The following is a 25,143-nucleotide window of genomic DNA, read 5'->3' on the forward strand; positions in this document are numbered from 1 at the left end:
TAGCGAAAGCAGCGTCCCTAGCAACCTGACGTCGTTGATTTATGCGAGCGAGCCGATAAAATCTTTCTAATAACTATAAAACTAAAGATCTGACACAATCACTGACTGAAGATTATGCAAGTAAAAAGCATATTTCTCGCTAGAAATGTCATTAGAAACATGTTTAATGGTGAATCAGTCTTAAAATATTGCATTTCCCATTCAGATAAAGATTAATTATCAGTCATTATCACATGGTATTATCATATTATAGTATTATTACATGGTATTATTATAGTATTATCAAATGGTATTATTATATTATAGTATTATGACATGTTATTATATTATAGTATTATCACATGGTATTATATTATAGCATTATCACATGGTATTATTATATTATAGTATTATTACATGGTATTATTATAGTATTATCAAATGGTATTATTATATTATAGTATTATCACATGTTATTATTATATTATAATCACATGGTATTATATTATAGTAGTATCACATGGTATTATTATATTATAGTATTATTACATGGTATTATTATAGCATTATCACATGGTATTATTATATTATAGTATTATTACATGGTATTATTATAGCATTATCACATGGTATTATTATATTATAGTATTATTACATGGTATTATTATAGTTTTATCAAATGGTATTATTATATTATAGTATTATTACATGGTATTATTATAGCATTATCACATGGTATTATTATAGTATTATTACATGGTATTATTATTGTTTTATCACATGGTATTATTATATTATAGTATTATTGCATGGTATTATTATAGTATTATCACATGGTATTATTATATTATAGTATTGTTACATGGTATTATTATATTATTATCACATGGTATTATTATATTATACTATTATTACATGGTATTATTATAGCATTATCGCATGGTATTATTATATTATAGTATTATTATAGTTTTATCACATGGTATTATTATATTATAATAATATTACATGGTATTATTATTATAGCATTATCACATGGTATTATTATATTATAGTATTATCACATGGTATTATTATATTATAGTATTATTGCATGGTATTATTATCACATGGTATTGTTATATTATAGTATTATTACATGGTATTTTGGCATTCCCCCTGAGGTTTTAAAGAACTGTGACCTCGATGACATCATGCTGGAGTTTTCCAACATAGCGCTACTGCAAAACAAACTGCCTGAAGTATGGTCTCTCTCCAACATCAACCCACTAAGGAGAATGATCGAGGAGGTGAAGAAGCATAACCTGACAGCTGTACTGTGCTTTATCGACTTCAAAAAGGCATTTGATTCGATCCACAGAGGCACGATGGTAAAGATCCTTAAGGCCTACGGTGTTCCTCCCAACCAGGGCTCTACAGTGCGCCCATTTCACTCGCATTTGCGAGTGAATATTTCGGCGTGCGAACGAGAAAAACAGAACAGGAGCACGCGTGCGAGTGACTTCTCCACATCGCACTATATTGTGCGTTCATGCCAAACGTGAAGGGGCGAAACGATTCCATACAAAGCAACGATTCCATTTTCAGCGCGACTCTTTCGCCCGACACGGGCGAGCGCGTTCACGTGGATTTCAGGTGGATTTTCAGCACGCCACTTTTGCTCGAGTTGAAATATTTAAACTCTGCCGCGACATAAGCGTGATGACAGCCAATCAGCGTTCAACAGCGTGGCCACTGAGTGACGTGCGTAACGTAACAGCCAATCAGCGTTCAACCGGCCAACCGTTCCCCGCAGTGCAGTCCGGGGTGAACCGCAGCATGGAGGAGAAAGTGATTGTTGCCGTTTGCGACTCCCCGAGCTCTATATAGAATAGTATATAATATCATATAATTGTATTGTATGCATAATTTCACGGCCAAAAGCTCTGTGCGCCTCCGGCTGGCCGTAGCGCGGGAGGCGCTACGGGAGGGTTTAGCGGGGTTTGTTTACCTACGTTGCTATGGTTACCAGTCTTGTGTGTTCCAACGGTTTATTAGGTATCTAAATCACTGTCTAATCAATACTTCATTCATTGCCTCTTCCGTGGTCATTACAATATTATGAATAGACTGCGTGGAGAAAGTTAATGCTGTTACTGTAGTCGATAAAGTCTCCAAATTCAACCCCCGACTGGTTGAAGGATTTCGGGCAGCTAGTTTATGATGCTAAGAACATGAAAATGTTCTGTACATTTTGTAAGGAAGCCCCATCGGCAATGGCAGGCTCCTATCTGTTTATAACGGGGAACCCTAATCTGAAACGCGATGCTGTGGTGAAACACATCGAGTCCACTAGGCATTCTCGCTGTCCCAATTTCTATATCGCACCCAGCCCAATAACCCTGGTACGGTGGAAGCCGAAATTGGTGCTGTTTTGTGTAGCCTGAATGTAATCTTGTCTATTTATGTCTTAATTTTGCTTTAGTAAGTTGTTGCTGTTGGTATGCAATTTCTGCACGTTAATAAATGTTCTAAACAAAAACCTATTGTGCCCCCATTTTTTTTTCCTGTGCTCCTAAATTTTTAACTTAGGGGCACGAGTGCTCCTGAAAAAAAAAGTTAGTGTAGAGCCCTGCTCCCAACCTACTCCGGGCTATTGAGACCATGTATGCAGGAACAAGGTCCAAGTTGGTTATCCCAGATGGCAGCACTGAGGAGTTTGATATCCTGGCTGGAGTAATGCAAGGGGACCCACTATCCCCCTTCCTCTTCATCATTGTCCTGGATGACGCGCTCAGAAAAGCCCTTAGTGGGCGGGAGCAGGGCCTCGGCTTCACCCTAACCCCGAGGAGGTCAAGGCGACACCCTGCAGTTGTCCTGACAGACCTGGACTACGCGGATGACATCAGCCTGCTCTCCAACAATGTGGAGCAAGCACAGGAACTCCTGAACGGAGTGGAGCTGGAGTGCGCCAAGGTTGGCCTTAGGCTAAATGCCAAGAAAACAAAGGTCATCACCTACAACATCTCACCGGAGCATCAACCGCTGACAACAACTGGTGGCAATGTGCTGAAGGAAGTCGAGGACTTCAAGTATCTGGGCTCATTGGTCAACTCAACCGAGCAAGACCTAAAGGTGAGGAAGGCACTCGCATGGAGGGCCCTGAACAGCATGACCTGTGTGTGGAACTCCAACCTCCCCCGTCAAATCAAACTCAGCTTCTTCAATGCAACGGTAGGGTCTGTTCTCCTCTACGGCAGCGAATGCTGGTCCCTGAAGCCAACCTTGCAGAAGTCTTTAGACGGGTGCTACACTAGAATGCTGCATGCAGTACTTAACATCAGCAAGAGTACACATGTTACCAACAGGATCCTGTATGAAGGAATACCAAGGGTGAGTGAGAAAGTAGCTGCCAGGAGAATGAGACTGGCGGGACACTGCCAAAAACACCAAGAACTGCCAGCCAGCACATTGGTACTGTGGGAACCAACCCATGGGGGACGACCTACACTAACATACGTGGATGTACTCAAGAAGGATGCGGGAGCGCAAAGTACCAATGAACTGGCCAGATGTATAAAGAATCGGGATGACTGGAAGCAACGATGGAGGGCTCGTCTGAGGACGACCTAGAGAGATGGTATTATCACATGGTATTATTATATTATAGTATTATCACATGGTATTATTATAGTATTATCACATGGTATTATTATATTATAGTATTATCACATGGTATTATTATAGTATTATCACATGGTATTATTATATTATAGTATTATTACATGGTATTATTATATTATAGTATTATCACATGGTATTATTATAGTATTATCACATGGTATTATTATATTATAGTATTATCACATGGTATTATTATATTATAGTATTATTACATGGTATTATTATAGTATTATCACATGGTATTATTATATTATAGTATTATCACATGGTATTATTATAGTATTATCACATGGTATTATTATATTATAGTATTATCACATGGAATTATTATAGTATTGTCACATGGTATTATTATATTATAGTATTATCACATGGTATTATTATATTATAGTATTATTACATGGTATTATTATAGTATTATCACATGGTATTATTATATTATAGTATTATCACATGGTATTATTATAGTATTATCACATGGTATTATTATATTATAGTATTATCACATGGTATTATTATAGTATTGTCACATGGTATTATTATATTATAGTATTATCACATGGTATTATTATAGTATTATCACATGGTATTATTACATTATAGTATTATCACATGGTATTATTATAGTATTGTCACATGGTATTATTATATTATAGTATTATCACATGGTATTATTATAGTATTATCACATTGTATTATTAAATTATAGTATTATCACATTGTATTATTATATTATAGTATTATCACATGGTATTATTATATTATAGTATTATCACATGGTTTTATTATATTATAGTATTATCACATGGTATTATTATATTATAGTATTATTACATGGTATTATAGTATTGTATTATCACATGGTATTATTATATTATGGTATTATTATATGGTTTTATTATCTTATAGTATTATCACATGGTATTATTATATTATAGTATCATTATTATTATGGTATTATCACATGCTATTATTATATTATACTATTACTACATTATATTATTATAACATGGTATTATTATATTATAGTATTATTACATGGTATTATTATAGTATTATCACATGGTATTATTATATTATAGTATTATCACATGGTATTATTATATTATAGTATTATTACATGGTATTATTATAGTATTATCAAATGGTATTATTATATTATAGTATTATCACATGGTATTATTATATTATAGTATTATTACATGGTATTATTATAGTATTATAACATGGTATTATTATATTATAGTATTATCACATGGTATTATTATAGTTTTATCGCATGGTATTATTATATTATAGTATTATCACATGGTATTATATTATTATCACATGGTATTATTATATTATAGTATTATCACATGGTATTATTATATTATTATCACATGGTATTATTAGATTATAGTATTATTACATGGTATTATTATATTATAGTATTATCACATGGTATTATTATATTATTATCACATGGTATTATTATATTATAGTATTATCACATGGTATTATATTATTATCACATGGTATTATTATATTATAGTATTATTACACGGTATTATTATATTATTATCACATGCTATTATTATATTATAGTATTATTACACGGTATTATTATAGTATTATGACATGCTATTATTATATTATAGTATTATCACATGGTATTATTATAGTATTGTCACATGGTATTATTATATTATAGTATTATCACATGGTATTATTATAGTATTATCACATTGTATTATTATATTATAGTATTATCACATTGTATTATTATATTATAGTATTATCACATTGTATTATTATATTATAGTATTATCACATTGTATTATTATATTATAGTATTATCACATGGTATTATTATATTATAGTATTATCAAATGGTATTATTATATTATAGTATTATCACATGGTATTATTATATTATAGTATTATTACATGGTATTATAGTATTGTATTATCACATGGTATTATTATAGTATTGTATTATCACATGGTATTATTATATTATGGTATTATTATATGGTTTTATTATCTTATAGTATTATCACATGGTATTATTATATTATAGTATCATTATTATTATGGTATTATCACATGCTATTATTATATTATACTATTACTACATTATATTATTATAACATGGTATTATTATATTATAGTATTATTACATGGTATTATTATAGTATTATCACATGGTATTATTATATTATAGTATAATCACATGGTATTATTATATTATAGTATTATTACATGGTATTATTATAGTATTATCAAATGGTATTATTATATTATAGTATTATCACATGGTATTATTATATTATAGTATTATTACATGGTATTATTATAGTATTATAACATGGTATTATTATATTATAGTATTATCACATGGTATTATTATAGTTTTATCGCATGGTATTATTATATTATAGTATTATCACATGGTATTATTATATTATTATCACATGGTATTATTATATTATAGTATTATCACATGGTATTATTATATTATTATCACATGGTATTATTATATTATAGTATTATCACATGGTATTATTATATTATAGTATTATTATTATTATAGTATTATCACATGCTATTATTATATTATAGTATTATTACACGGTATTATTATAGTATTATGACATGCTATTATTATATTATAGTATTATCACATGGTATTATTATATTATTATCACATGGTATTATTATATTATAGTATTATTACACGGTATTATTATAGTATATATCGGCCTATATATTACACACATTCTATAAGGCAGACTTTACAGATGGCTCAGTTGTGTGTGTGTGTGTGTGTGTGTGTGTGTGTGTGTGTGTGTGTGTGTGTGTGTGTGTGTGTGTGTGTGTGTGTGTGTGTGTGTGTGTGTGTGTGTGTGTGTGTGTGACCCGCGCTGAGAGGTGCGGCTCCTCCTCTCGTCAAACCGGTTCCGGTCACTTCCTCATCTTAAACTTCTGTCGCAGCGAGGAGCCTTTCTTTCTCCGCTTTGAAAACCTTTCACCTGATTAACTTGTTTTATAAACAATTTAATCTCAGTTTCTTCCCTTACATTTATTTTTTTAGAACTTTGTAACCTACCGCATGGGACGCATCTTAAATAGATAAGTAGATAAGGTAAGAAAAGATAATGGACAATTTACTACAGTTTATATTGTCTTTATGTTACTGGTAATAATAATGAGTTTACTTTAGAGAATACAAAGTTAGTTCATGTTTCACTGCTTTTCTGACCCGTGTGATAAATTGAGTGTGTGATATATGTTCATAGCGACTAGCGACAGTCCAGACTGTTGCTGGACTGTACCACTTTCACAGGGGGGTTCCTGTGAGTCTAGACTCGATTCCCATGGCTTAAACCACAGCTGGGGCCATAGAGGGAGAGAAAGAGACTCGTTGGTCATAAGAGGATACCCTATCGATGTGTTGAGCTTCACCAGTTGATTTATATGGGATCTGTGGTTCAGTAAAGTGACAGAATTCAGACTTTGTTCCGTTCTTTACTTTTTTAATTTGACCACAATGCATTTTTTAAGTATTTTGTGTATCTTTTTTGAGTTGTATGTTAAGCACGGTTACAATCTCCAAGGTGTTTAATTCTTATCTCTCAGTTCTCATCTGCTGTACACATCTGTACTGTAGTGAGGGCAGTGGGGTTATGTTGTGGGGTTCATATTGATGGTCTCTGACGTCCATAATGCTTTAGTATGACGCAGTCACAATGATCTCTCAATAAACAGCTAAAGTTCAGAAGGCAGATGAAGTGATGGATGAGTTGTGTCTGTGTCCAGGTCTCCAGTCTACTATGGATGAGGAGAGAGAGGATGGGGATGGGGGTCCTACCTCTAAGACCGCTCTGTCTGGGGAACATGGCCGCCGGAGCAAAGCTAAGAGGTAAGAAGAGGATCTCTCTGTCTGTGACTGTTGTCCATCTCAGAGCTCAGCAGTGATGACTCCATCATTAGTCTGAGTAACAGCTGTGTGTGTGTGTGTGTGTGTGTGTGTGTGTGTGTGTGTGTGTGTGTGTGTGTGTGTGTGTGTGTGTGTGTGTGTGTGTGTGTGTGTGTGTGTGTGTGTGTGTGTGTGTGTGTTGAAGACCAGAGCAGCAAAGGGCAGACTCCCCTGAACCCAGCTGTGTCTCCATGAAGAATGACCAGTCTATGAATATACCATTTAACTTTAAAGATGGACGCCCCTCCAGAGACGAGAGATAGGAATTTCAAACAGACTGGAGTGGCTCAAAACAAATCCAACTTTTTCTAAAAAAATGTGTGCATGTGTTGAAGGCCAGAGCAGCAGCAGAGAGCAGTCTCCCCTGGACCCAGCAATCGTATGAATTAAATTAATGTTAAGACGACTTGTAGCAGACTTTACAGGTTTAATGTTTAAAGATACAATGTCTTTCAATCGGCCCATTCATTGAATCAGTTTGAATTTATCCTTGGAGTGGAAGTGATTTGTTGAAAAAAATTATCTGTGTAGAACAACACAGGTCTGGGTAGAAATGCAGAAACTGACTGCTCTATTTTCAATGTTAGCTAAACACATTGTGAATCAACACTCTATGCACAGTAGGACTCGGCTTTTGCCCAAAAATCCTATTCGAAGTTTGTTTGTTTATTAATATTTGAATATATTCGAATATTTATTAATAATATTTTGACCATTAAATGCCTTCAGTAAGACCTGGATTGGGCTTCGCAAGGTTTGTTTACCGCGTTGCTATGGTTACCGGTCTTGCGTGTTCCAACGGTTTATTGGGTTTCTAATAAATCGCTGTCTAATCAATACTTCAGTCACTGCCTCTTCCGTGGCAATTATATTATGAATAGACTGCGTCGGGTTCTCCGACGTCTCTCCCTCTTGGCCATAACAGGTTCCAATATTAAGGACTGCCTAATATTAGTTTGAATTTTGATTTATTTTTTGATATTCAAATTATATTAGAATGACGAAGTTCGGAGTCAAAGCCCTAACACACAGTATGAAGGGTACTTAGTGTGTTTTTATGTCAACATGTTAGTGCTTAAATACCATAATAACTTGATTTTTCAGCTCCCCTTTTTTCAAAAATCATAGAAATATTATTGAAATGGAAAGTCATGAGATAGTAGTTGGGTAGTCCTGCAATAAATGATGATGAAACGATATCCACAAATCCTAACTTCCAGATGGTGTTTGTTTTTCAGAAGGAGGCAGCAGAGAGCAGACTCCCCTGGACCCAGCTGTGTCTCCATGAAGAGTGACCGCTCTATGAATACACCATTGAACTTTAAAGATGGAAGCCCCTCCAGAGACGAGAGGTAGGAGTTTGAAACAGACTGGAGTGGCTCAAAACTAATCCAACTTTTTCTAAAAAAATGTGTGCATGTGTTGAAGGCCAGAGCAGCAGCAGAGAGCAGACTCCCCTGGACCCAGCAATTGTATGAATTAAATTAATATTAAGATGACTTGTAGAAGACTTTACAGGTTTAATGTTTCAAAGTTCAATGTCTTTCAAACGGCCCATTCATTGAATCAGTTTGAATTTATCCTTGGAGGGGAAGTGATTTGTTTAAACAAATTATCCGTGAAGAACAACACAGGTCTGTGTAGAAATGCAGAAACTGACTGCTCTATTTTCTATGTTAGCTAAACACATTGTGAATCAACACTCTATGCACAGTAGGGCTTTGACTTTTGCCCAAAAATCCCATTCGAAGTTTGTTTGTTTATTAATATTAATATTCGAATATTTATTAATAATATTTTGACCATTAAATGTCTTCAGTAAGACCTGGATTGGGCTTCGCAAGGTTTGTTTACCGCGTTGCTATGGTTACCGGTCCTGCGTGTTCCAACGGTTCATTAGGTTTCTAATAAATCGCTGTCTAATCAATGCTTCATTCACTGCCTCTTCCGTGGTCATTACAATATTATGAATAGACTGCGTCAGGTTCCCCGACGTCTCTCCCTCTTGGCCTGCCCATAACAGGTTCCAATATTAAGGGCTGCCTAATATTCCTTCGAATTTTGATTTATTTTTTGATATTCAAATTCAATCAGAAGGAGGCAGCAGAGAGCATACTCCCCTGGACCCAGCTGTGTCTCCATGAAGAGTGACCACTCTATGAATACACCATTGAACTTTAAAGATGGACGCCCCTCCAGAGACGAGAGGTAGGAGTATCAAACAGACGATAAAAGAGACAAGTTGGTTGTTATCAGACCTTACTGATACTGATGTTTACAAGTCAGGAAAAGTGTGTGTGTGTGTGTGTGTGTGTGTGTGTGTGTGTGTGTGTGTGTGTGTGTGTGTGTGTGTGTGTGTGTGTGTGTGTGTGTGTGTGTGTGTGTGTGTGTGTGTGTTCTCCACAGACACCAGGAGAGGTCAAAGGTTACCAGTGCTCAGTCTGTACAGCATCAAACAGAGCTGGAGATGAACCAGGAGGAACTGGCCGACACACTGTGGGGCGGTAAGAGACTCTTACTTTGAAGACAGAGGAGACTATTATCATGAAGAGACTCTTACTTTGAAGACAGAGGAGACTATTATTTTGAAGGGCAGAAGAGACTCTTACTTTGAAGACAGGTGTTTTGGCAGCTCGTCCTACATTCTTTCAAGACGCCGTGTGAGCCCAGGCGAGGGGGTATTTCAGACACACGATACTTTTCAATCAAACATAATCTAATTACACCGAAAATAGGATCTCTTGTCCTTCTAACTATAACAAAAATGTATTTTCCAAGGTGTACGCGGGTTTCAGTGTAAATGCAAACTAAAAGGTTATATTCCAGCGTGTATCTTTGTACATAATTCACATAGGCAATTCATATTTGTGTTCGTATTCTTGTTCGTATTCTAGTTTGTATTTGTGGTCAAAACATGTCTCCCGACCGTGGCTGGTGTTTTCCTAATGCGGTCTCCTAATTGGCCTCACATCCTGTCTACCTACATTGAGTTCCAGGAGGCATCTCCAACCAACATAAACAGGGCCAGCAGGGGGAGGTAATCTTCAATAAAGTAAAACTAAGAATATATTGGCCCTAACAACAAGAGAAATTCTAATTTTAGAAAAACAATATGACACTCCTATTTGTTATTTTCAGACTAATTGACTTTTAACTTCAATGTGGAGATATCTTTCCCCTCGGGGGTTAAATGGTTTGATCCAGATACAGTATGTAGGCTTATTGTGGTGTTATCAGGTCAAATGGTTTGATCCAGATATGTAGGGCTATTGTGGGGGTATCAGGTTAAATGGATTGATCCAGATATGAAGGGTTATTTTGGGGGTATCAGGTTAAATGGTTTAGTCCAGATATGAAGGGTTATTGTGGGGGTATCAGGTTAAATGGTTTAGTCCAGATATGAAGGGTTATTTTGGGGGCATCAGGTTAAATGGTTTGATCCAGATATGAAGGGTTACTGTGGGGGTATCAGGTTAAATGGTTTAGTCCAGATATGAAGGGTTATTGTGGGGGTATCAGGTTATATGGTTTGGGGAGGAGAGAGGAGAGGAGGGAGAGAGGAGGAGAGAGGAGGAGGAGGAGGGAGAGGGGAGGGGGGAGGGGAGAGGAGGAGAGGGGAGGAGAGAGGAGGAGGATGAGAGGAGATGGGAAGGAGAGGAGGAGAGAGGAGGTGAGGAGGAGAGAGGAGGAGGAGGGAGAGGGGAGGAGAGGAGAGGGGAGGGGCTCGAAACCTACTGATCTGCTCGCATGGCAAAATGCCATCACACTCTGCTGCATGTCACTTTGAAAAACTTTGGTTGTGTGTCTTAAGACAATGGCGGAGCCATTGCGTGTGTGTCTAAGCCGTGTTTTCATGGACACTTCTGATCCAATTAAATTTCTAATCGGAATAGATCTATTCCTATCGTACAATCTGAATGTACTGTATGTATGGCATTTACTTAAGTGGTAAGCGTAGTTCCGTATGTCTCTCACACACAACCTTAATGTTGGTCTGGACTTATATGATATATGAAAGGGATACATTATATTATGCATTATCCTGCTTATTACACGGCTCCTTGCCAAAACGAGACAATAGCTTCACACGGTGTTTCTTTTTAGAAGTACCATTCCTAGTGTTGACCGGCAGAGAAATAGTCCGCCAAAGATGTTGACGTCGCTTATCAACCGGACACGCTTGATAAGTTACCGGACGACTTGCAGAGTGATAAGAAAAACAAAAAAAATCTACTTTCCTTGACAGCGGTCTAGTTCGGTGTGCATAATAGTACCGACGAACCAATTGCTAACTACTACAGCTGCTGATGCCATCTCTCTCAGTTATAAAGTAGCCGCACCCACCCCGAACCAATCGGAATGAGTGTATACATGTCGATTATAGCGGACTACACCACCTCTTCTATTCCGCATGGAATTCTATTCCGATCAGAGAATTGTATTCCAGTTGAGGCGTATATATGAAAAAAAATGATATAGATTGAGCTGTTCTTCCACTTCTAAACGATCAGAAGTGTCCTTGTAAACGCGGCTATGTGGCGGAGCTATTGCGTGTGTATGCCTGAACGTCCTCACACTCTGGCGTCAACGGAAATCAATGAGAGCAACTGAAAAGTATGCTGTTAAGAAACTCAAACTGTGATTCTGAAAAAAGTACAAAAGCTACCAGAATTTCGTTTTGATATTATTGAAGATTGAAGTGTACAGATTTGTTCAATGCTTTGACTGAAGGTAAACGGTTGAAAATTGAATTAGTTACAGGTTGACCAGACGGCTTCAATGAAACCAACTGAAAGTAGTAGAAAGGAGTCGATGCATTCAGCGTTACATAAAACGGAGATATTGACGACGATCAGATCGACTATCGACGATCTCTAGGGGGCGCAATCGGACGATGAAAGCTTAGAGACAATCGCCCAACCCTAATCTGTACCGTGCAGTCCTAGACCAGCTTCTCCGACCACAAGTAATGAAGCCACTAAACATCATAAAGTTGATCATTGAACAGGAAATATTGACCTGGTTCCACTGATGTCACCATCCACTAACAGAAGTCTTCTGTTTTTCTTCCTCATTTAGAATCTGCTGCTGTCGAGTGCCAAACTAAATTCAAGTCTCGTTTGAAGAAGAAGTTGTGGAGTTTGGATGAGGGAATCACACATCGGGAGCAAAGACCTCTGAATGAGATCTACACAGAGCTCTTCATCACAGAGAGAGGCAGTGGAGAGGTCAACCAGGAACATGAGGTCAGACTGATTGAAACAGCCTCCAGGAAACCAGCCATGGAGGAAACGCCAATCAGATGTGAGGACATCTTTAAACCCTTACCTGGACAAGATAAACCAAATAAACCAATCAGGACAATAATGACAACTGGAGTGGCCGGCATTGGTAAAACCGTCTTAACACAAAAGTTCACTCTGGACTGGGCTGACGGCAAAGCCAACCATGACATACACTTCACATTTCTCCTCACTTTCAGAGAGCTGAATTTACTGAAAAATAAAGAGTTTAGCTTGGTGGGACTTGTTCATCACTTCTTTATTGAGACCAAAGAAGCAGGAATCTGCAGATTCCACCGGTACCAAGTTGTCTTCATCTTAGATGGTCTGGATGAGTGTCGACTTCCTCTGGACTTCCAGAACAACCCGATCTGGACTGATGTCAAAGAGCCGTCCTCGGTGGACGTGCTGCTGACAAACCTCATCAGGGGCGACCTGCTTCCCTCCGCTCGCATCTGGATAACCACACGCCCTGCGGCAGCCAATCAGATCCCTGCTGAGTGTGTTGACAGGGTGACAGAGGTGAGGGGGTTCACCGACCCTCAGAAGGAGGAGTACTTCAGGAAGAGATTCGGAGACGAGACGCTGGCCAACACAATCATCTCCCACGTAAAGAAATCACGAAGCCTCCACATCATGTGTCACATCCCAGTCTTCTGTTGGATCACTGCTACTGTTCTGGAGGACATCTTAAAAACATCCAAGAGAGGAGAAGAGATGCCCAAGACCGTGACTCAGATGTACAGCCACTTCCTGAGGGTTCAGTCCATACAGGGGGACAGGAAGTACCATGGGAGATCTGAAACAGATCCACACAGGAGTTCAGAGAGCAGGGAGATCATTGTTTCTCTGGGAAAACTGGCTTTTAACCAGCTGGAGAAAGGCAACCTGATCTTCTACGAGGAAGACCTGGCAGACTGTGGCATCGACATCAAAGCAGCCTCATTGTACTCAGGAGTGTTCACCCAGATCTTTAAAGAGGAGTGTGGGATGTACCAGGCCAGGGTGTTCTGCTTTGTCCATCTGAGCATCCAGGAGTTTCTGGCTGCTCTTTATGTCTTTCTGTTCTTCATCGACACTGGTATCACTCTGCTCTCAGAAGAACCACCCACCTCTGGGGAAGATAAACTCCTCCTCCTCTACCAGAGTGCTGTGGACAAGGCCTTACAGAGTGAGAACGGACACCTGGACTTGTTCCTCCGCTTCCTCCTGGGCCTCTCTCTGGAGACCAATCAGATTGTCCTACGAGGTCTGCTGGGACAGACAGGATCTAGCTCACTGATCAATAGAAAAACAGTGTCTTACATCAAGAAGAAGATAGCTGGAGATCTCTCTCCAGAGAGAAGCATCAACCTGTTCCACTGTCTGAATGAGCTGAACAACCGTTCTCTAGTGAAGGGGATCGAACAGTACCTGACATCAGGAAGTCTCTCCGGAGAATCTCTCCCTCCTTCTCAACTGTCAGCTCTGGCCTTCATCCTAGTGACATCAGAAGAGGAGCTGGACGTGTTTGACCTGAAGAAATACTCTGCTTCAGAGGAGGGTCTTCTGAGGCTGCTGCCAGTGGTCAAAGCCTCTAAAACATCTCTGTAGGTTGACTAATAACATGTATTACAATACACACTACGCAATATAAATATAACTGGAATATAAGGTTAAAATAATATGAAAAAGATCTCTGTAAGTTCATAACATGTTTTACTATTCTACTCACAACAGAATAAAGTTAAGTTAAGTTATAGAATAATAAACAAAACATCTCTGTAGGTGTCCATTAACGTGTATTACAGTACACATAAGAGAATATTCAGAGCAATGGAACATAGAAGTAGTTTTCATTTACAATTTACAATTAGGGCATTTAGCAGACGCTTTTATCCAAAGAGACTTACATCGTTTAATACACACCTTTAAAAACATTTTCAATCTCAACTAAAGAACTATTTAACATATTACATTGAATATATAATGAACTTTTATACACCTAATTATTTAGTATTTTTTGTTAAACTAATTAAATTCCTTCATTATTGAATAACTTAAAGGTTTATGTTATTTTACAGTTCCTAAAATGTTTATTTTGTGTGAAGGCTCAATGGCTGTCATCTGTCAGAGAGATGCTGTGAAGCTCTGGCCTCAGTTCTCAGCTCCAGCTCTAGTCTGAGAGAGCTGGACCTGAGTACCAATGATCTGCAGGACTCAGGAGTGAAGCTGCTCTCTGTTGGACTGGGGAGTCCACACTGTACACTGGAAACTCTCAGGTCAGTTTTAATCAATGTGCAGATACACCACAATCCATATCAGAGAACAGTTATATTACTCAGCTGATAACTCAGTGCCTGTGGTGACCACATTAATGACTTTGGTATCATAGAAATGCTACATCTTGTTGTTGAGGTGGATATAGTTATTAATATTTTGCCTGTTAAGCCCTTTGAGACTGTAATGGTGATTAATGGCTATAAAAATAAAATTGAATTGAATAGATCCATATGCTTGCAAAGTTTAATTATAAAAACAAACATGAACACAAAATATAACGATAGTGTCTCCCGCGTACGGGACGGTGATAGTTGAGAGTCCGAACTGTACACTGGACACTCTCGGGTCAGTTTTACCCAATGGTCACCCACAATAACACCAAAAGGTTCAATATCAGATCACATTTAACAGATTTACATCCAGAAAGGTTAGGTCATAAATACATTGTTTTCATAAGAATTACTCAACATATTTATATTTTTGTTGGCGTGACAGTTTAGTTAGACATTATATTCTTAGTTTGTTAATGATGGTATAATGTGTGTATTGTATAACATTATTATTCTGTTTATCATGTAGTCAGACAGTAAAGTGCGGTTTAGAGTTGTTAAATAAAGTTTAATAACAACCTATTAATAAAACTGTATGTTAAAGTGAAGTATAATGATAATTTTTGCATGATATTGTAACACTGTGTGAAATCTTTGTCTTGATATTTTAAGTTCCGGGTTATTCATATTATTTATTATTTCATGTATTTAAAAAAACTGGTTATAATTCTCCCATAATTTAATTACAGTTCCTAACAGGTTGTGTTTATTTTGTGTGAAGGCTCAATGGCTGTCATCTGTCAGAGACATGCTGTGAAGCTCTGGCCTCAGTTCTCAGCTCAGACTCCTCTAGTCTGAGAGAGCTGGAGCTGAGTACCAATGATCTGCAGGATTCAGGAGTGAAGCTGCTCTCAGCTGGACTGGGGAGTCCACACTGTACACTGGAAACTCTCAGGTCAGTTGTCAGCCTCTTCTTCAAACTGGTTATTCTAAGTGCTGTTCCTGCCTGATGCATTTCTGTTGCTATTTTTCCCTGCTGACAAAACACTCCCTGGTTCTACACAATGTTAGAACCTGTGAAGAAACGGTCTCAGCGTACCAAACACAGCAGACTTCTCCTGACTCTAACTGAACAATATCTCATTGAGGTGTAGCTATTGAGAAAGGAGCATTGGTTCCTTTGTTCCTGTTTCACATCCAAGTGAAGGAACTTCTGCTGTCTGTGATGATGTCATCTCCCCACTTCTTCTTCCTGTTCTCAGACTCTCAGGGTGACACAGCTTTGTCTCCATGAAGTATCAATAAAGCTTGTCCTCCAAATGGAATGAATACACTTTATAAATGTGGTTTATTTAGTACAAACTGCTCTCAAACAGATACAATAAATGTGTGTGTGTGTGTGTGTGTGTGTGTGTGTGTGTGTGTGTGTGTGTGTGTGTGTGTGTGTGTGTGTGTGTGTGTGTGTGTGTGTGTGTGTGTGTGTGTGTGTGTGTGTGTGTGTGTGTGTGTGTGTGTGTAAACCGCAGCAGAGGAAAGTGAATGAACCTTTTGTTCACTTAGGTACACCCCGATCCGGTCAGGCAAACATTTCTTGAATTCCTCCAGCAATATTAACTCCCTCAAGGAATTAAAATCATTGGCCTTACATGTGGTGCTCCATTTGTCAAACAAGACCCCCTTCTCCCTGGCAAACTCAACGTAGTTCTGAGTCTGGGCTCTTTTGTGATTCCTGAATTTCTGCCTGTACGCCTCAGGTACTAATTCATATGCTCGCAAGATGGCAGCTTTAACAGAGTCATACTTTAGGCTGTCCTCCAAGGGGAGTGCAGCGACAGCTTCCTGTGCTTTCCCATGAATTTTGCATTGCAACAGAAGGGGCCAGACCTCAGTCGGCCACTGCAGAGCAGAAGCAATGCGTTCGAATGCACTAAAATATGAGTCGACCTCAGTTTCACGAAACGTGGGTACTAAAACAATATGCTTGCCGATATCGAATGCTTTACCGAGTGCCGGAGTTTGTGACGAGGCAGATGCCCTCAGCGCATGCACCTCCTTCTGGGACTCGAGCTCAAGTCGTCGCAACTGGACCGCTTTGTCAGCTTCAATTTCCAGTTTCTTAATTTCTAGCTGCAACTGGGCTTGCCTATTCTCTGCCTTTTCCTGAGCTTCTAGTTGGAGGCGGGCAAGGCAGACTTTTTGCCGAGCAACATCCCTGGATCCGGTACCAGCAGAAGAGAAGGGATCATAGCGAGGCAGAGTATACAGAGTTTTGGTTGGCTCATCTACCTCAATGTCCACTCCAAAGTCTGCTCGAGCACCGCCGTGAAGTTCAACCTCTACCTTTTGGCGAACCACCTCCTTAGCCAGGGTGCCATCCTCAGGCACAGCAGAGCCTGCTTGCGCTGGCAATACTATCAACGCCAACTCCACCAATTTGCTAACCACGATAGCTTTTAGGTCTCTTTTTAGTATTTGTCTAGAATAGGACACACCGAAATAATCCGCTATCTGTGCCAAATCATCCTTCCGACAGTGGTCTACTTGACTAAGCGAGGGACCGACCAAGAAGGACTCTAAATCGAACAGCGACATTTCAATTAAATTATGTCCAACCACCAAGCTATGTACAAGGTCAGTTTAGTTAAGGGATCCGTTTAAAAGAGATCCCGGACGAGCCCCCATTTATGTTACGTCCCCTGCTAGGGGAAGGGGTCGCAACATATAACCAGATGTTTTTGGTTTAACTGAAAGTTGTTTATTTAGCCCAGAGCATGGGATAATCAATTTAACACAACAGAGGAGGCAAAACTACCAAAAGGATAAGGACCATTGGGTGCTGTCCAAATCAAAGGAACGAATATAACCAAGAAGAAGCTCCCAAAATACAAGAGTGGAACAGCACCCCTGCGTCTAGTGTGTTTAACAAAAGTATACCTGCGAGTCCGTGTTCGATAACCCCTGAACAAAACTCTGGCCCAGTTCCCGTGTAGCAAACTAGAGCCTCAATCAAACAACGAATAATCATTCCAAGACCCAATATGGCAAGCTGCATCTCCAAGGCCAGCCGCCGTGAGTGTTGAGCTCGCCCGTGCTTTATCCTCCAGGATCCTCGGCCCTCCGATGCAGCAGCCAATCACGTCCGGGGAAAGGCACATCAAAAAAGGCACATCAAAATTAGCATAATGGTCAACAAATCACACGCGGGGAAAACGAATGATCATTAGCATGAGCATCGTGAGACTGAGGGTTTTACCCATGAGGGCGGGGCGTCAATCCGCAACCGTAACTGTGTGTGTGTGTGTGTGTGTGTGTGTGTGTGTGTGTGTGTGTGTGTGTGTGTGTGTGTGTGTGTGTGTGTGTGTGTGTGTGTGTGTGTGTGTGTGTGTGTGTGTGTGTGTGTGTGTGTAGCTTGTCTGGCTGCCTGGTCACACAGGAAGGCTGTGCTTCTCTGGCCTCAGCTCTGAGCTTCAACCCCTCCCATCTGAGAGAGCTGGACCTGAGCTACAATCACCCAGGAGACTCTGGAGCTGCGCTGCTCTCTGCTGGACTGGAGGATCCACGCTGGAGACTGGACACTCTCAGGTATGGAGAGGACAGCTCACCACTCAGGGACAAATTCTCCTTGAAGGATTCAAGCTGCTGCTAGATGAAGTGGTTTGAAGAGGCAGCTGTCACTCATGTTGTGTAGAACGTGATGAGACAGCAGATGATGAAGGTGAATGTTTCAACATGCTGCTCTCACTTTGTTTCCCCCCCAGTGTGGAGCACGGTGGAGTGTGGAGGCTGAAACCAGCTCTAAAGAAGTGTAAGTGTCTGTTTGATTCATCACAAAACACACTCACTATTGAGATGGAAAGTCCATCCACAAATCAGGAGGTGACGTCCGTCATTCACTTGTGGACTTGTGTATACGTTTGTGTAGCTATGTTTCCCTGTGTTGATGTATGTCTAGTATGTTTGTTATAGGTGTGTACATATGTGTACATGTCTATATATAGTATGTATGAACCAGTTCTATGGTACCAACAGTTAGTTTCCAGCCTGTATGTGAGCTCAGCTGGTTCAGTCTGTTGTTTACACAGGTGGATTACAATGGATGCGTATCGGAAGTCTAATATCTTGAAAAGTATGTTGACTATAGCTTAAATATTCCATAGGAGTAATGACCTCATCATGCTGAACGTTTTGATGTATAATATGTGTATGTCGTGTAAATATTACGGTAGTGGATTTAGTTTATACATTTTTCTAGGCTTCAATGTTTGCATGGGACAGCCACTCACCAATGTTCACAAATATTTCTAAAGCTGATGATGATGAGGAATGGTTCAGCAACTCATCATGTCCTGGTCCCGATCCCGGTCCCGGGTCCGGGTCCCGGTCCTGGTCCTGGTCCTGGTCCCGGACTATAATGAAACTTAATGTAACAATTGTGTCACTATAACATCACATGACCCCCCCCCCCCCCCCCCCTCCCCCCCTCCCCCCGGGGCAGCTCATCATGTCTGGTTCTCCCTCAGATGCCTGTGAACTCACACTGGACCCCAACACGGCCTACAGACGACTCTCTCTGTCTGAGGACAACAGGAAGGTGACGCGGGTTGGAGAGGACCAGCCGTATCCGGATCACCCAGACAGATTTGACTCCCGGCTCCAGGTGTTGGGTAGAGAGGCTCTGACTGGCCGCTGTTACTGGGAGGTAGAGTGGGAAGGAGTGGTTGAGATAGGAGTGACATACAGAGGAATCACAAGGAGAGGACGGGGTGGTGACAGCGGGCTTGGATGGAACAACAAGTCCTGGAGTCTTTATTGTTATGATCGTCGTTACTCTGCCCGGTACAACGATATAGAGACAGCCATCCCCCCCCCCCCCGATGGCTCCACCAGAGTAGGAGTGTATCTGGACCGGCCTGCTGGCTCTCTGTCCTTCTACAGAGTGTCCCCAGGTGGAGGAGGGTCCTCAGACACACTGACACACCTCCACACCTTCTGGTCCTCCTTCACCCAGGAGGACCTCCTCCCGGGGGTCTGGTTAGGGGTGTTCAAAAGATTGGGGGAGGTCTCATTGTCCTCCAGGCGGTCCCCCAGGTCGGGGGTCGGCTCCTCCGCGTCTCTGTGTCGGTTATAGACACACAAAGGACCTCCTCCCTGGGCTCTGGGGGGGCGGCCTCAGGTGTGTGTGTGTGTGTGTGTGTGTGTGTGTGTGTGTGTGTGTGTGTGTGTGTGTGTGTGTGTGTGTGTGTGTGTGTGTGTGTGTGTGTGTGTGTGTGTGTGTGTGTGTGTGTGTGTGTGTGTGTGTGTGTTAGCATGCGTGCAGGCGTTATTTGATTGCCAGGTAACCATGGTTAGTAATATTCATACTGGTTTCAATAATACATTTGATGGTATTTCCCATCTTTGCTGAGCAAGAGTTTTGTTCTAAAGTTCAGTGATTGAAACAAATAAAAGCCCGGGCTATGGAAGTGTTACGGTACCACTGTCATGCACCGACCCGATGTCAAGTGGACCGGGTGGAATTCACTGCGGGTCTCTCTTCTTATATCCATCTCACCAAAGATATTTTATTACTATCCTTCTCAACACTCTCTGATCTCACTAAAAGGCTGGCAGCACAACACGACGAGATGCGCTGTGCGTAGAGAAGAAAGAATACCGACGTTGTATTTGCAACATTTTGCAACAAATGATTCTAAATCTGCCCATATATGGACACGTCAGAATGTTGTGGTTTCCACTCGCTGCATCTGTGGCTGCTGGTAATTTAACCACAAAGAAGTATACTCTACGCCGGCTATTTTCAGCATTATTATCTTTCTTTTTAATTTTTTTAGACGGCACAGCGATCCGGGGCTATTCCCAAAAGATCCGGGGCTATAGCCTCGAATGCTCGAATGCGATAGCCCCGAATGGGTTCTTCAATCTGATTGGTAGTCAAACTGGAAATACGTTTGGTTTTTTTCGGGGATAATGTTCCCCGTTTTGATCTCGGACGTCTGGTCACTTTATATCAAAGATCAGAATATTCTATTACTGTAAACTCTAACACAAGCCAAAACATGTGTCCTGTATCATGGCTATATGTATGACCGGTGAAAGAAAGAAACCGTGTGAACATCAGGTTGGTATTCAGTGAGGTGGGATTAACTGAATGCGCTGACAGTTCATTACTGCCAAACAGATGACACTGAGTGGAGCGGTCCACCCACCTCCACACCTTCTGGTCCTCCTTCACCCAGGAGGACCCCCTCCCTGGGGTCTGGGTAGGGGGGGCTATAGAACTATAACCCAAATGCCACATTTTGTTGGGCTTTTTAAAGTTGATCTTGATTAACCATGAAAGGAAGAGACTTTTAAGTTTTTCTGTCAGGTTAATATACTATGTTTCTAATGTCAAATGTATTTTAATTATTGATTGATGGTGAATTGTAACATTTTTATACTACAATATTGTGTCTATTTTTAGATGTTAACAGTTTCATACTGCGGGGCTCTGATACCAGTTTATATTTCGATAAGCCTCACATGATGTAAAGCTGATTTTATATTATATTCATAATGCAAGCGGTCTGGGAAAAGCTGTAGATCAGGTTGTGATGACTTTAAACTGATTGATTCCTTGTGTTCAGTGGGGAACAACACAGCAGCAGAACATGTTCAATTATCAAAGATATGTGCACACCTGTTTATGAATAGTAATGTCTGCTGCTTCTATTGTTTGAGTCCTTGTGTTTATTGTGTTCATGTAAGGGACTGTTCTTCTATTGTTTGAGTCCTTGTGTTTATTGTGTTCATGTAAGGAACTGTTCTTCTATTGTTTGAGTTCTTGTGTTTATTGTGTTCATGTAAGGGACTGTTCTTCTATTGTTTGAGTCCTTGTGTTTATTGTGTTCATGTAAGGGACTGTTCTTCTATTGTCTGAGTCCTTGTGCTTATTGTGTTAATGTAAGGGACTGTTCTTCTATTGATTGAGTCCTTGTGTTTAGTGTTCATGTAAGGGACTGTTCTTCTGTTGTTTGAGTCCTTGTGTTTATTGTGTTCATGTAAGGGACTGTTCTTCTATTGTTTGAGTCCTTGTGTTTATTGTGTTCATGTAAGGGTCTGTTCTTCTGTTGTCCTGGTTAATAAAGCATAATGGTGATAAACAACTCAGAGGATCCACTGAATGTTCTTTTGTGTTCAGCAGAGGATCAGTTTACACTTTAAGGTCAGGGGTTCACTGAATAAAAAGCTCAACAGAGGCTTCGTCTACACAACACTAATAATCAGGACACCAGCCAGTGCATTTCCACCTCAGACTCATACGCCCGATGAGGGACGGAGTATGGAGAGAGTTCTAGAAGGGAGCCGACAGGAAACAGCCCAGCTACTGGCGTCTTCCCCCCCCCCCCCCCCCCCCCCACGCTCTCTCTGGACCCCCCCCCCCTCTGGTCCCTGGTCTCCATGGTAACCAAAGGTACCCGGACCCCGACTCGGTCCATGCGCTGCGACACACAGACCCTTCCCTGGAGGAAGCTTCCAGAATTATTTTCTCTGCTTTATTAAGTTGAATCCATCACAGCTTTGATATTTCTATCTAAATAGTTGTGATACTAAATAATGCTAACCCAAGTGCCATTAGAAAAGTATTTCATATCGTATATGAATCACAAATGATTTAAAAGCAACCATGTGTTTCCCCCCTCAGCCAGCAGGGGGTGCTGCAGCCCCTCAGCGCCGTGGGGATCTGGACCACGGTCTCACTATTACTATATTTATTTTGAAAGTCCCCAACGTAAGTTTAATTTAATTTAATGCTGGTCAATTTGTAAATTACTCAGCAGCAATGATACCGTAATCAATGAGTTGGTAAATGGATTTATATAGCGCTTTTATGTAACCAGAGGTCAGCCCAATTCATTCACCCATTCATCATACATTCACACACCGACAGCCAATGACGGATTAACGCATTGGCAAAGGGGGCCCTTGAGATATATATATATATATATATATGTGTGTGTGTGTGTGTGTGTGTATATATATATATATATATATATATATGTATGTGTGTGTATATATATATATGTATATAGTAGAGCTATCAGTTAAACACGTTATTAACGGCGTTAACGCAAACCAAATTTAACGGCGTTAAAAAATTATCGCGCGATTAACGCAATTATTTTATTAAAAAAAAAAAATAATAATAATAATAATTTCTTTGGCTCAAAACAAAGAAGCAGTAGCCTGACTGCAATGTTCAAATGACATTTGTTCAAAGCAGTCGTTTAATTGCACTATAGGCTCTTTTTTTGTATCGTCCTGTATTGATCAGTATATGCCAATGTTGTTATCAATAAAAAATCATTTGCACAAGGCAAGCCGATGCACTTCACCATGTTGATAAGAGAATTAAAATGAGAAGAATTATGGGACAAAAAAATCAAGGCCTATAGCATAGAAAAAGAATTTGCGATTAATCGCGATTAATCATAGTTAACTATGACATTAATGCGATTAATCACGATTAAATATTTTAATCGCTTGACAGCTCTAGTATATAGATATGTGTGTGTATATGTAAATATATATTCACTGCTGCTGGCTGTATTCTTCCTATCCCCCCTCCTTCTCTACTGCTTGTGTGTGTCTCTCTCTCTCTCAGGGACACTCAGCTAGGAGGAGCCGGGGATCAAACTAGCAACCTTTGGGTTACCAGCCAACCCGATCTACCCCCTGAGCTACATGGCTCCCCTGATGATACTGTAATCAATGAGGTGATACCGTGATAAATGAGATTGTACTGTAGTTAATGCTGTACTGTAGTAGATGTTGTATTGTAGTAGATGTTGTACTGTAGTTAATGTTGTGCTGTAGTAGATGTTGTACTGTAGTAGATGTGACTGTACTGTAGTAGATGGGATTGTACTGTAGTAGATGTTGTACTGTAGTTGATGTTGTACTGTAGTAAATGCACAGCAGTATTAGTAAAGTATGACACAAGGCCTTCAACGTAACGTTGTTTGCTTCAACAGAAACCGCTGCACTTCCTGCAGAACAGATGATATGGCCTTTGGTGAAGTTGGTTTCACAACTGTGGTTCCCAGAGTGGTTGAGGATCAGGTGAGCGAAGGTGAGGTAGGAGACACCGGAGCTATTCGACCGGCCCTCCCACCTGCTCTCCAACACGGACCCGAGCTTGACGGGACACTCGACCTCCAGCTGCTCGCCCTCCTGAGCCACGATCACCAGGTGGCGGTGTAATAATGTAACGTAATCTCCCCCCAACACACTCCGCTCGCACCTGCATGAAGAAAGATGAGGGATATGAGAGGAGCTCTGTGTGGGCGTCGTCCCAGTAGGACTGCTGGACCAGAGGTCCTATAACCCAGTAGGACTGCTGGACCAGAGGTTCTATAACCCAGTAGGACTGCTGGACCAGAGGTTATATAACCCAGTAGGACTGCTGGACCAGAGGTCCTATAACCCAGTAGGACTGCTGGACCAGAGGTCCTATAACCCAGTAGTACTGCTGGACCAGAGGTTCTATAACCCAGTAGGAATGCTGGACCAGAGGTCCTATAACCCAGTAGGACTGCTGGACCAGAGGTTCTATAACCCAGTAGGACTGCTGGACCAGAGGTTCTATAACCCAGTAGGACTGCTGGACCAGAGGTTCTATAACCCAGTAGGACTGCTGGACCAGAGGTTCTATAACCCAGTAGGACTGCTGGACCAGATGTTATATAACCCAGTAGGACTGCTGGACCAGAGGTTCTATAACCCAGTAGGACTGCTGGACCAGAGGTCCTATAACCCAGTAGGACTGCTGGACCAGAGGTCCTATAACCCAGTAGGACTGCTGGACCAGAGGTTCTATAACCCAGTAGGACTGCTGGACCAGAAGTTCTGCTATAACCCAGTAGGACTGCTGGACCAGAGGTCCTATAACCCAGTAGGACTGCTG

At 40.3% G+C, this 25,143-nt stretch overlaps 1 protein-coding gene across 2 annotated transcripts in view; it reads left to right on the forward strand.

Moving 5' to 3' along the window:
* The window catches only part of LOC130380666 (NLR family CARD domain-containing protein 3-like), a 32,651-nt gene extending 10,314 nt beyond the window's left edge, over positions 1-22,337 (forward strand). The window contains exons 1-11 of one of the 2 annotated variants that reach the window (XM_056587943.1): positions 6,615-6,769; positions 7,444-7,546; positions 8,842-8,955; positions 9,698-9,811; positions 10,010-10,107; positions 12,683-14,474; positions 14,976-15,146; positions 15,979-16,152; positions 18,606-18,779; positions 18,956-19,002; positions 19,718-22,337. In XM_056587943.1, coding sequence (XP_056443918.1) covers positions 7,458-7,546; positions 8,842-8,955; positions 9,698-9,811; positions 10,010-10,107; positions 12,683-14,474; positions 14,976-15,146; positions 15,979-16,152; positions 18,606-18,779; positions 18,956-19,002; positions 19,718-20,325 — 3,381 coding nt within the window. In that variant the 5' untranslated portion in view covers positions 6,615-6,769; positions 7,444-7,457 and the 3' untranslated portion in view covers positions 20,326-22,337. Of the gene's footprint in view, positions 1-6,614; positions 6,770-7,443; positions 7,547-8,841; positions 8,956-9,697; positions 9,812-10,009; positions 10,108-12,682; positions 14,475-14,975; positions 15,147-15,978; positions 16,153-18,605; positions 18,780-18,955; positions 19,003-19,717 lie in introns of those variants that run through there. The other variant, XM_056587944.1, reaches the window with a different exon arrangement.
* Positions 22,338-25,143: the final 2,806 nt, after the last annotated feature.

This window comes from Gadus chalcogrammus, chromosome 4, assembly GCF_026213295.1.
Source record: "Gadus chalcogrammus isolate NIFS_2021 chromosome 4, NIFS_Gcha_1.0, whole genome shotgun sequence".
NCBI classification, from domain to species: Eukaryota; Metazoa; Chordata; class Actinopteri; order Gadiformes; family Gadidae; genus Gadus; species Gadus chalcogrammus.